Source organism: Marmota flaviventris, chromosome 7, assembly GCF_047511675.1.
Source record: "Marmota flaviventris isolate mMarFla1 chromosome 7, mMarFla1.hap1, whole genome shotgun sequence".
NCBI lineage: Eukaryota > Metazoa > Chordata > Mammalia > Rodentia > Sciuridae > Marmota > Marmota flaviventris.
In genome coordinates, this window is record NC_092504.1 from 62,536,521 (window position 1) to 62,550,412 (window position 13,892).

At 41.8% G+C, this 13,892-nt stretch overlaps 1 protein-coding gene across 1 annotated transcript in view; it reads left to right on the top strand.

Moving 5' to 3' along the window:
* The window catches only part of Fras1 (Fraser extracellular matrix complex subunit 1), a 421,323-nt gene that overhangs the window by 350,282 nt on the left and 57,149 nt on the right, over positions 1–13,892 (top strand). The window contains exons 48-51 of the mRNA XM_027939818.3: positions 8,859–8,983; positions 9,273–9,413; positions 11,077–11,304; positions 13,159–13,272. Coding sequence (XP_027795619.3) covers positions 8,859–8,983; positions 9,273–9,413; positions 11,077–11,304; positions 13,159–13,272 — 608 coding nt within the window. The remainder of the gene's footprint in view (positions 1–8,858; positions 8,984–9,272; positions 9,414–11,076; positions 11,305–13,158; positions 13,273–13,892) is intronic.

Sequence of the window (13,892 nt, forward strand, 5' to 3'; positions counted from 1 at the left end):
TGTGGGACTCCAAATTCCCCTTTTCTTTTTCACAGCTCTCAGACTTCACTAGGCTTTAAAATCTGGTTATCAAGATCAAGCCAGTTCTGCTTCAGGAGACATCAGTAGGTAATCATGCTGTTCCCTTCTCCTGGGACAGTACCCTCCAAGAATGGGAGGATGTCCCATTTACCTGGGACAGTCCTTCACCTGCTCTTTCCCAACAGGCTTAACTTCCTAATCCATGTCTTTTCCTGTCCTGACCAGGTTTTCTTAATCTGCCTCTTTCTAGTAACTCTAAGCAGGTACAAGGATCCAGCCCCCTCCTCTTTACTCCTGGGGCCCCTCCCCATTGCCAATAGGGCAGGGCATCCCTGCCCCTCCCTCATCCTAATCCCACATTGATCCTTCCCTCTCTCCCCCAGGTGAGAATGTTTCCATGCAAATGATCCTTTTAAATGTCAAAGATCTTCCTTTAGAGGAAGTACATGTGGATTACTTGTCAGCCTCTCTGAAGGCTAGAGCTTAAAGCATGTGTCTTATTAGGTAAGGATGGGTCTAGCAGGAGTTGAGGTTGGGAGGGGCCTGTTCTTTCTAAGATGATCAGAGCAGCCTCTAGGGCAGTGTCCTTAGAGCAGGTGCTGAGCCATTTGGGAGCCATATGCCTGCTGGAATAGCATTAGGCACCAGTGTGAGCAGACTCCATCTTGATGCCTCACTATGAAATGGACTTATCCTCATGCTGTCAAGCCGATTGTAATTGATCGTCCACCTTAAACAGAAAAGGTACAGAAGTCCTCTTTTCTTCCCTGAACCTCTGCAGGGAACCCTATGTGCATCTGAACTGTGGCGAAGACAGTGTGGACCTACTACCACTGAGAGGCTAACCTGGCAGTCAAGTCCCCACTCTTGCTGTCCTTCAAGGTTGGGGAACAGCACCCTCACAACAGGGTTTCCCTTCTCCCCTCAACCCAGAGACTTTGTTTTTCTTGGGAAATTAGAATAAGAATTAGAATTAACTAAGATAGAAGCTAAACTGATGGAAGGAAGAGACCTCAAAATGCAGTGGCTTAGCCAGGAAATGTATTTTTTTCTCAGAGAATAAACCAGAGGCCCACCGAGGTGGCTTAGTGATCCTCAACACCAGGCTTCCATCTCTGACTCAAGGAGACCACTGTTAGTTATCACCCTCCGGCCAGCAGGAAAGGAGAAAAGGCCCGGAGAGCTCATATCCATTTCTCTTTTAGGAGCATTGCTGGAAGAACACACATCACTTTTGTGTGACCACAGCTGTGCAAAGCTGAGAGGTGGCTGACAAATGTAGCCTCTAACTGGACAGCCAATTGCTTACCTTGAATTCAGTAGCCATATGTTTTAGGAAGAAGAGAAAGACTATTGGAATATAGCAATCTCCTGCACAGCACTGGTCCTCAAGGGATAGGTCATGTGGTCATCCCCTCTGTGATACAAGTTGTCATGCATCATAGATGTGACTTAGATGGGTGAGGGGGTGGGGGTAGCAGTGGCTGACCGAGCATCTAGAGGACAGAGACGGGATGCTAAATGTCCTGCAATGAATAGGTTACATCCTGAACCAAATAACTGTTCTGCCTAGATGGCTAATAGGGATATTAGTGAAAAACAGTAGACTGAGGCATATAATACAAAATCTGAATCCTTGTCTTAATTTTAATTTCATCCCCACTAGAGAATGTTGATATTAGCACAGTTGCATTAAACGTTGACCCCATAACTCTCAATACCTCACTGATTTCAGTCCAATCCCAAGTGCTGCAGGAAAAGTTAAGTAGTTGCTTCTCTGAAATACTTCAAAGAGGACTACCTCCTGCTGGAATTCCCTTGCCAGTTCAACAAACCCTCTTCCAAGGCTGAAGTGACATAATGGTTTCTTGGCCAGACCAAGAAAAGTCCTGTATGATCTGTCAAAATTCCTAAAGGCACTTAAGCATCAAGGAAAAAAATCATCTGCTGCTGGGTAGCCAGGTGGCTCCTTAGTGCATCAATAAGTCAGGTAGTCCCAGATAGTTTCCTCTCCCGGAAACCTGTCCTCTGTCGTGGCACTGGCAGCCAAACCTGAGCCTCAGATGAGGGCATCTTAGCAGGGAAGACAGTTTGACTCCTGAACCACAGGAACATGGCAACAGAGGACATAAAGACAGGTCTTCATGATTCTCCTTGAGACGCTGACAGAAGAAAAGTGCTGTTCATGAGGCTGAGCTTCCTCAGCCTGTTTCACACCTGAATCAGGTTTCAGAGATGAAATTCCCCGCCCTTCTGGGAACTTTGAATGAACACCTGTGTATTTTTCCTACAGTTTGAGAGTTATATGTTCACCTTAGGAGACAATCTTGCTCTTCAATCTTAAAATCATTCAAATGAGTGATTCTACCCCCAATGAATGGAAAGTCCTTTTGTCACTTGTTTTCTAATCACCAGAAGATTTTCCCATAAAAGTGAGCACCCAAGGAGGAGCCCTCGAGTCCGAAGTCCTTGGGGCCTCTGGCTGTCGTGAAACCTCACAGGGGAAGTTTTTCTCTAACCGTGAGCATGTGAGGGAGCTTCCCATAATGTTTTCACTTTCTGCTTTGTACTTGCTGCCAAATCTTCACTTCTTGAAGGAGGTAAATTAAGCTCCTAAAAAAAAAGTGAATTACCTTTCAAACGTGCATCTCTTCCCTTTCCCTACCTCAATTCATTAATGTGACCCCTGGCCTTTTAAATTCCCTTCTGAAAGTCCTCAGAGAAGTGGGCATTTTGCCCAGAAACCATAATATCACATAAACTAGATTTCAGAATGGAGTGACAGCATCACGAGAGATGCCACATGGCCACAGAGAATGCTCTACTCGGTGAATGCACAGTTAGAGAGAGGTCAAAGTGGGGATCTCAGGACAGTGTCATAGGCTTGGCTTGGCCACCCCAGTGAATCAGTCTGTCCTGCTGTTCAGGTTGCCTCCTGGGATGTATGAGCTGCAGTAGATTTAGCTTCTTCAATTGTGCATGCAGGGTTAGATCATTCCACTTCCTTACCTCTTGCTAGTTTTATGTTTTTAAGGAGGTTCGTTTGTGCCTGATATCCTCATATATGGTGAAATTGCATAGAGAGCTCCGCTCAACTAGTAGCTAACTAGGGGTGTGAAGCATTATTTTTATTCACTAGATATAAATAGTTCTTTCATTAGTATGTCCACTCAGTTTCCCTCATTAAAAATATGGTAGAATTTACGTGGCTTCAGACATCACTGCACAGATCAAATAAGCTCCAAAACATGGTCTTGTTATCATCTACCATTTTATCTACTATCTCCAAGGTGGCTATACTGTTATAGTTTTCAGAGATGTCAAAGAATAAAATATGATAAAATAAGGCTCTGTGTTATATGACTTGCTTTAGCTGTGTGACTCATGTAGAGCAGAAAAGAAAGAGAGAAACCAAAGCAAAAGAAACCAAAGATTGTTCTTTCAACTTTTCTCTTATATTAGTGGTTCTCTGCCTTTTCTGAACATGAGAGTCACAGAGGATGTGTTTAAAAATAATGATACTCAGGCTCCACCCAGACCCATAAATAAAAAAGTTCCTGAGGGTTGTACATGAATGTCTTTCTTAAACACCATTGATTAGTCCATGTTCTGCTGATGTGACAAAATATTTGAGACAATTATCTTTTATTTTATAAAGAAAAGAGGTTTATTTAACTCACAGTTTTGAAAACTCAAAGCCCAAGATCAGACATCCCCATCTGCTCAGCTTCTGGTGAGGTTTCTCATAGCTATGACAACATGGTGGACAGCAAAATGTTAACAGCTTGTGTGAGGGGGAGAGATTATATGGTGAGACAGGAAACCAGAACTGGGGAATGGCCAGTCTTGCTATTTTTACAGGAACCCTCTCGTACAGTACCCTCTCATTCACTCCAGATAGTACTCCCAATGACCTAGTGACCTCCCAGTTGGTCCCATCTCTCAAAGTTTGCACCATTTGTTAATACCACCACATTGGGACCAAGTTTCCATCTCACAAAACATTTGGGGCCACACTCACACTATATGCAAACCATAGCACATCCCCAGGAGATTCTGATTCCAGGCTGAGATGTAATTATATACATGATACTGTATCATATTAGAAGAGGCTTCTTTCATGGTTTGGATCTGAAGTGTCCCCCAAAGCCTCATGTGTTAAAGGCTTAGTCCCCAATGCAGCAATGGTCAGAGGCGGAGCTTTTGGAAAGTGCTTGGATCATAAAGACTCTGATCTCATCAATGGATTAACCCATCGATAGCTGAATGGACTACTGGGAAGTGATGGAAACTAGGTGGTGAGACATGGTTGGAGGAAGTAGGTCATTGGAAACATGCCCTAAAAGGACATTTCTTATCCTCAGCCTCTCCTTCCACCCTTGCCCTGTCCCCAGTTTCTCTGTTTCCTGGCTGCCATGAGCAGAGCAGCTTTCCTCCACCATGCCCTTCCACCATTATGTACTGCCTCACTTTAGGACCAAAGCAATACAGCCGGTGCTGGCCATGTGCTGAAACTCTGAAACCCTAAGCCAAAACAAGTCTTTCTTCCTTTATGTTGTTTATGTCTAGTATTTTAGTCATATGACAAAAAAGCTGGTTAATAGTTTATTCCCTCTCCTCCTCCCTTCAACAAGCATTCATTGAGTAGTTACTAAAAGAAAAAAACAAAACTAAAAGAAAAAAACAAACTATGTTTTAGAAGTAAGAGCCATGTAAACAAATATGTGTAAATGTGTCTCAGTAGCTTGACAACAACATGACAGAGGACCATGGAAGTCTCCCACCTTGGAGAGGGTGGGAGTTGTCAGGAAAGACTTCTCAGAGATGCTTTACCAAAGGTGTGCTCTTTTTCCACCTTCTTTAGGTGTTCTGACACCAACCAAAATAGGATGCACCTGTTGTTAGTTTGGGCTTTCCCTGAGAGGTGCATTGGTAGCTAGGGATGCTGTTTTTAAAAAAGTGCTAAACTGCACAGCTTAAACCACAAAAGTTATTTTCTCACAGTTTTGGAGGCCAGAAGTTGGAGATCAAGGTGTGGGTGGGGTTGGTTGGTTGTGAGGGCTATGAAGGAAGTGTGTGTTCCAGGTATCTCTCCTTGTCAAGTAGGTGGACATCTTCATGCTCCCCTTAAGGATCTGTGTCCATATTTCCCTTTCTAATGGTGCTATCAATGTTGAATCAGGGCCCACCCTCATGACTTGATTTTATCTGATTATATCTATAATGACCCTGTTTTTAAACAAGGTCACCTTCTGAGGCACTGGGGGTTGGGACTTCAGCATATGAATTTGGGATAATAAGAAGGTGCAATTGCAATTCAACCCATAACAAGAGGCTTCAGAGAAAATCTGAAGCAGGAAAGAAGAGGGTCTCCCACAACATGAACTAAGACACGACACAGGCAGCAAATGCAGAGCCACCCGCGGCTGTGCTGAATGCAGGCCACTGGGGCATCACGTAACATCCTGTTAAGAAGGCAATTTCTCTGGAGATGATTTATTCCCACACCACTTCCCTGACCTGGACTGAGCCTTCTCTAACGTGTAGGCCTTCCAGGGGAATTGGAAAAACTGACAGGGTTAATGTGGGTCTCAGTAATACTGCCAGATATAGTTTAGCCAGCAGGTTGGTGACCGAAAACACCTTCAATGGGATTAAAAGCCTTCAAGTATTTCAAACAACTACTTGCTGTGACAGCCAGGAGGGAAATATGTTATTCAAAACACCATCTTGCTGGCAAGTGAGTAGCTGACATCTTCCAATACCCAATTAGCAAAGGCTAAAATTTAAAAAATAAAAGTGTACAGGGATTGAAAATCTGTGCTCAGTAGAACCTCCTAGAGACAGATTATAGCAGAGGTACTAAATATATTCACCAGACATGGTTTGAGCACCTGACATGTGGCAGGCACTGCTCTAGGAGAACATCAGTGAAGAAGCAAGAAGAATCCTTGCCCCCTTGAAGCCTGCGTGCGACATCAGCTTGTTTCCCTCTGGCATGTAAATATGGTTATCATTTAAATAATTTTAAACTCTGTCCAAATCAGCATTTCAGACAAGAAAGAGGCTGAAGTCAATAAAGTATTTTAGAAGGAATGATTCATATATATAATGGTGATGTTTCAGTGATAGGTGTAAGACTGATTTTTATTTCTTTCCTCCTTTTCTGTGTTTTTCACATTTTCTTTAATAGACATGTATTACTTCTATATTGAAAGAGAGCTAAAGAAAAAGGGTAAACCCAAGAAGCTCCTGTCTGGATGGCTCTTACAGCACTCCCGGCAGACACAGGCTTTGGCATTAGACTGCCTGTGTTTCAACCCTAGGGTTGCTCTCTTATTAGCCATGTGACCTTGAATAGGGCACATAACTCTTTAATTATATTTACTGTTATAATCTATAAAAATGGGAGTAATATGCCTAACTCAGCCTCCCAGATTTGTTAACAGATAAAATTCAACATATATAAACAAGTCTGAAATAGTGTTCTGTCTGTGGTGGGTGCTTGACTAAATTGGGAAAATCCCACTAAAATGCCTTTGAACTGGGAAATTCTCACTAAGACCAAGCCTAGGGCTCTCACAAACTACTAGTGAAAATGTAAAATGGCTCTACCACTTTGGAAGAACAACTTACCAATTTCCTAAAAAATTAAGCATGTACTTAATTAAGTTAAATAAATTAAATGAAGCATATATTCCAGCCAGTCCGTTTCTAGAGATTTACCCAAGAGCAAAACCTTGGGTCCATACATAGACTGTACACAAATAACCATAGCAGCTTTATATACAATATCCCCAAACTGGAAAAAAAAAATAAAAAATAAAAAAACAAATACCCATCAACAGGTGAATGAATAAACAAATTATGATATATCCTCACAGTGGAATACTACTCAACAATAGCAAAGAGTAAACTATTAATACCTGTTGGATCTCAAAATAATAATGCTAAGAGAGAGAAAGCAGATCCAAAACAGTACATATTATATGATTCTATTTATTAAAATGTTGAGAAAATGCAAATGAATCTATCATGACAGAAACAATTCATTGAGTGCTTTTGGTTGGGACTGGGGATGGAGAATGGAAGGGTGGAAGGATTACAAAGTGTCACTTGGATACTTGGGGAGCAATGGATACATTCACTCTTGATTGAGGTAGTGGTTTCACAGAAATGCCAAAGCTTATGAAATTGTGCACTCTAAATGTGTGTAATTTATTGCAGTCAATTTTACTTCAATAAAAAAAGTTTTTAAAATAAATAAATATAAAAGAATTGATCTCAGAGCTTTCTTCCCAAGAGAAAAGCAAAAACTTAGCATTGTAATTGGTCTTGGACTCTCATAAAGGGAACAGTGAATAGGTGACCAGTTGATTGTGAGAATCCAGATAAATATTTTCTCATGAACTGTGAGGATGGTTTCACAGCAGAGGGAAGAGATTTAAATTTCTCAGTGCAGTCACTCTGAAGTTATTAAATTTTAAAAAAATGGTATGGATTTCTGTCCAGAGTCACAAAACAAAGCTATAAGACAGTGGGCTGCATTTCTTGCCTGTCAAGAACTGATATAGCAAGCACAGAAATATAAAATGCCTCATCAGAAAATTAATGCCCCAATATTCAGAAGGCTATTGTATTGGGTGACAAATTTCAGATGATAAAGAGAGATGCAAATGTAAGCTGTGTGGTTTGAGTTTTTTTTTTTTTTTTTTAAGGTGAAGCAGAGATACTGCTTGTCACACTTAACTTTATAAGAGTCAAATAGAGTCTCTGTTTTTTCATAGAAAAGCCAGACCGGTTTTGCGAGGCTTAATAATGAAAAATAATAAATCTCAGGGAGCAGCAAATGAATTTCAGGGCTAAACTAAAGACTTGATTAAATGGATTAATTTTCCAATACCCAGGATCAGAAAGAGAGAAATTATGCTAAGGGACTAAAAAATACATGTTTTGTTTCTATCAGAACTGGTACAGAGTGTGTGTCGTGTTCCCCAAGATGGAAGCAAGGATTCTGTGCTCATTTACTAAATGTTGTTAGGCGTTCAAAAATAGATGGTGTGTGTTAGTGGAATACCTTTTCATTATTTCAAATTGTTTTATTTTTTTTAAATGATGCCACCAAAAAAATTACATGATGTTTTCTATATCATGTTAATAAAGGATACTATTTTTTTCTAGGCTATTTTCACTTTGATATAGAATGATTATTCAAGGCCCAGAGTCATGCAGAAAGTTTCCTTACTGCCTGACTGGCTAAAATTGTCCATGAGAAGCTAGGATCATAGTCCTGGGAGTTGAAAGGGACCTTGAAAGATATCTAGTGAAATTATGGAGACCAGGAATGGCTCACCAATCACAGAAGCAAGGCTAAGTGTAGCCAAGCCTTATAGCTGCAGTGTTCCAAAGCTAACCCCTCGCACAATATTAAAAATTAGGTCAGATTTCCAGAAAGGACTGTGAGGTCATAGGGGACTGTAAAACTGAAGAGAGAGGCGTTTGGAAAATAAGGCAATGGCTCTGCCTTTCACAGACTTTACCTGCGTACTTAAACCCCAGGAGAAAGGAGAGTAACATTTACGGCACACCTGCTGTTGGCTTGGCACACAGTAGAAGCTGCGATAATAAAGTTAACATGTCTCCCACAGAACATATGCTGCTGTAGGGGAAAAAAAAATTCACAAACCACTTCATGCAAGGTCTTCAAGGGCAGAACATAAATGCTAAGGGAAAAATACAAAGGACTTCTCTCATTCTCTCCCTGTGAGAGCCTGACCTTTCCTTAGCCTTAGAAGCATTTTGACATTCTTTCTGTTTCTCTCTTCTCCTTTCGCCAGGTATCCAGATTAGTTCCTTTACTCAGGCTGACCTGACTTCACGAAACGTTCAATATGTCCATTCTAGTGAGACGGAGAAGCATTCTGATGCCTTCAGCTTTGTGCTGTCTGATGGAACCAATGAGGTAAGCCAGGCTCTGGATTCCATCCTTGAGTGGGTATTGATTCCTTGCTGTCTTTGAATGGAATGGGCAGAGACTAGTAATATGAGGGCATCCATTTCCTCTGCTCTCAGCCAACAAATAGAGGCACCCTCGGACAGCCCCCTGGCCTCTTTCCAAGAGTACTCACTTGTGGGATCCTGGCTGGTCAGGCATGCCAGGAATGGTGTGAAAGGGAACTCAGGGAGCACCTGCCTTCTTATTGGGTAGTGCTGGAGACAGGTATCCCACCTGCACTTTTCTGCCATCCTAGGTGTCTCAGACTTTCCTTATCACCATTCACCCTGTGGACGATTCGCTGCCTGTGGTACAGAACAGGGGGATGCGGGTGCAAGAGGGCGTGAGGAAGACCATCACGGAGTTTGAGCTCAAGGCAGTGGATGCAGACACAGAGGTAAGAGTGCTCCCCTAGGCTCTGGCTGAGTGAGGCTGATCTGGTGGCCACCTTTGGTCTGTAGCTTTGCATCCTGAGGGTGGTGCTCAGTGGTGAGGTGAAAGCACCTCAGGAACATGGACCTGAGGACACCATGCCTTCTGGAAAAGGGGAATTCATACATTTAGGATCAAACCATTTTTAAACCCTTCCTGAAATCCTAAGTACATTCATTCTCTCCCCTGATTACATGTAGCAATCCTCTTAACATGCTGGCTCTTTGTTATGTTTCATAGAAAATCAGGTGGAAAGCATTTTACCTGATATTTTTATTGTTCCCTATTAAAATGAACAGGGACTTTCTGTACCTGTGCACCTTTGCCTCCATGTCAGCCCCTTGATCCAGACAATCTGAGCATCCTCAAAAACTAGGCTTCATACACCCAACAGGGCATATGGAGACTAAACCCTTGTTCTCATGATGCTTCCAGTTTATATTTATAATATATATTTATAATTTATAATATATTTATAATTATAACCTTTATTTATCATTATAAATTATATAATTTATAATATATTTATAATTAAAACCTTCGGACATAATTCAGTTTGTGTGAAAGCACACATTACACTTACCATAATACAGTAAGACTATAATACAGAATTATGTGTATCCTTCTCTGTGCACTCATTCATTCATTTATTCATTCTTGATCAAATATTTATTACGTATTGGCTCTAGGATCTGCTCTAGATGGTAACAGCAGAGCTGTGAGCAGAACAGATAAAATTCTAGGCTTCGGGAATTTGCAACCTTTGGTTGAGGGGAAAGATAGTAAAGAAAGAATAGATCCTGTCAGATATGATAAGTGTTATGAAGAAAAACATAAAAGGTGAGGTAAAGGAGATAGAGATTAATGGTTGTGCTATTAGAGTGGTCAGGGAAGGCCTCTCCGAGGAGGTCATATTTGAGCAGGGATATCATTAAGAGAAAGAGCAAGCTATGCAGTTACCTGGGGAAATTCACTCTCCAGGTAGAGGAGCCCAAAATGCAAAAGTGCTGCAGTCAAATGCCCTTATATCCTGAGAATTGCAGCAAAGGTTACAAGAGACCAAGAGGCTGAAACCCAGGAACAGGAGGAGGCAAGACTAAGGCCAGGGAGGGACTCTGAACCAGGTCACAGAGGGCCTTGTTGGCTCAGGTCAAGCCTCTGCATTTTACTCTAAGTTGGTAAAAACTCCTGAGCAAGGTTTTAGGCATCTCTTTTTCCTTCTATAGGTCCCTTTAGAATCAGCAATTAGAGATGAGAGATTCACTTCTGTTATGATGCATATGGGATTCTATAGATAAGTTTGGGAAAAACGAGGAAAATAGGTGGGAAGCAACTGGATGGTTTAAAAGGTCTGGTTCCTGTCATCCTGGTAGCAGTTAAAAATTTAGGCTTCTCCCCATGACCTGAAGAGAAAAAAATTAAATATTTTAGTTTTATAACTGAAGGCACAGAATATAAGTCCAATTGTGTAAAACAGATGGTTTCTCTCTTCCACTTTGTTTTTGGTATCTATTATAAAATGCAGCCCTATTTGATAAACGTCTTTAGGTTCTATTACTTCTGGTCACCTGTTGGCCACCAATCACTCATCAGCTTTCTCTTGTCAATTTCCCTTCCATCCTGGGCAGGCTGACTCTGTCACCTTCACCATTGTGCAGCCACCACGCCACGGCACCATCGAGAGGACCACCAGGGGGCAGCATTTCCACCTCAGCTCCACCTTCACCATGGAAGACATCTACCAGAACCGGATCAGCTACAGCCATGACGGCAGCAACTCCCTCAAAGACCGCTTCTCCTTCACTGTTTCTGATGGGAAGAACCCCTTCTTTATCATTGAGGAAGGAGGAAAAGAGGTGAGGGGTAAAGGTAATGAGGGAGAGGCCTGGCAACACATGCCCGAGGTGGGGCAGCTCGTGGGTTTTTCTATCTGGCATAACATGCAGTTGTGACTGTGAGCTCAGAAATATACTGGCCTTGGGCAAATTACTTAACTTCTTTCTCCAAGCCTCGGTTTTTCGTCTGTAAAACAGGCACAGTAATAATTGCCAGCTTCAAATAGTTTGAGGATCAAAGGAGGTAATCCTCATAAAGTGCACATTTAATAAAAAAGATAATTGCTGTTAATGCTGTTGTTTCTCCTTTTTTGCCCACTCTTTACTCCTTGAGTTTTCCTTTCATCTGGTTTTTCAGTAATATCTTGTGGTTCTAGATTCTCTCTCTGTTTTTGGACTAAGACCCTCAACTTTGAAAAATAACAGCGAATAAGAGCATGGGTTTTAATCATGCTCTTAAGATACTGACTTAAGTGCTCTGTCATTTACAAGCTGTGTGAGTCTGTAAATCATTGAACCTTTCTAAGCCTCAGCTTCCCTGCCTGTAAAGTGGGGGTGATACCTACCCTCTTGGTGTACATAAAGCACTTAGTTCCATGCCTGGCACATAGGAACCATCAGATAATCCTTGGCCATAATCATCATTGTCACCATTGTTTTAGGACCAGCTTATGTAATCAGTAAGAGGTTTTTTTTTCTCTTTTGGTTATGCAATTGCCAAATTCTCCTTCCTGAAAGAATGAATCCTTCCCGACCCGTAGGTATCTAAAAGAAACTTCAAGATTCCCTTCTGTACCTTCCCTGCCATTTCCTCAATCCTTCATTCCTTAACAGATCTCCGTAAATGCCCCTCTGGGCTGGGGGTGTCTCTCCTCCCGACGCCTCTATATCTGACTCAGCAGAAACAGTTTTAATGAGCAACTTGCTTGTTCCCTACTGGACCTCCAGGATATTGGGAGGATCTACACTCAGTCCTGCAGAGTTTCTCTCCCTTGCTGATGATCATTGTTTTTCTGAAAGATTCTGCTGTGTCCTTCACAGACAAACAGAAGGTCATTCTCAGCTGACCGGTGCAGTGGGTGGCTCTTGGGATTTCCCTGCACTGCAGCTCCGCCTGGCAGCTGTCACTGTGTTTCTTCTCTCCCACTGTCCCTGCTCCCCAGTTAGTTTGACTTTCAAAAGAGAACAAAGATTCCAGATGTCTTAGTAAGAGGGCTGCCCCTCTCATAAGCAGAAAAGGCTACAGCAGGTATTGCAAGGGACTGTGTCATTTTAAAATGGAAAAATATTTAGGAAATGATTATTATAGGAAATTGAAAAGCCAGCATCCCTCTGTTCAGGTTCCATTTGGCCACTCAGGGACAGCGAGGTGCTGGATCAGCCGTGTGTGTGTTTGTGTGCGTGTGTGTGTGTGTGTGTGTGTGTGCACGTACCTGTAAACTAAACTTCTGTTTACTCTTTCCATAAGTGCTTTTATTCTTGATTTTTTCCCCTGTCCCTTACCCTCAGAATTACTTTCCTTCAAAACAAACAAGCAAACAAGAACAAGAACAAAAACCTAGAAGAGGAAAGGGAAAAAAAGAAAATGTTTTCCCATGGAATCCTCTTTTCATGTCTGACAATCCCACCTGGAGATGTCGACATTAACATTTTAAAGATCATTTTTGTCAGGCCTGATGAAAGTGTTAAGAAGGTCATTGGAAGGAAAATACTCTAAATTATTTTATCCTGGGACAATGCTGATTTCAAATAAAGATGGCGCAGGGGCTGGGGTGTGGCCCAGAGGTGGAGTGCATGCCTAGTGTGTAGGAGGCCCCGTCCACCCCCAGCACCACGAACAGCTATGGATGTTGAGTTTCCTTTTTGCCCCTGCAGATCATGACAGCAGCACCTCAGCAGTTCCGAGTGGACATCCTCCCAGTGGATGATGGCACCCCTAGGATAGTCACCAACCTGGGGCTCCAGTGGCTGGAGTATATGGATGGCAAGGTAAGGCCTGTCCCATCTACTCCAGTTCAACTCATGATTTTTACTCCCTTAGTGAGCTATTTTCCTAAGATTGGCAAGCTCTGTGAACTTGGTTAGGATTCCTTATGAGCTAAGATTGTGCAGGATTGGTTGAGATTGAATATAGTTTAACAATGGAGTATTATTCAGCTATAAAGAAGAATAAATATTTGCAGAAAAATGGATGGAACTGGAGATATGATATTAGGCAAAATAAGTCTTACTCAGAAAGACAAGTATCACAGGTTTTACTTCAAAAGTGGAATCTAGGGAAAAAAAAGATGACATGAAAGCAATAGGGACACTATTAGAGAGGAGGAGGGGATCAGGAGGAGGTGGGAAGGGATGGAATGGAGGGTAATGGGGGATGGGTATGATTGAAGTATATTATGTGCCTGGGTGATTATGTCATGATGAACCCCATTACTCTGTATAAGTAAAATATGTTAATACAAATAAATAAATAATATATATTATGGTGGACAGAATATGAAAAAAGGGGTTATGTATAGTTTAATATAAAAACACCCCCGAAATGTACTAGGTCAACAAAGTGGAAACTTTTGCTTGTTTTCACATACAGGGTGGAAATATGAGTTCAG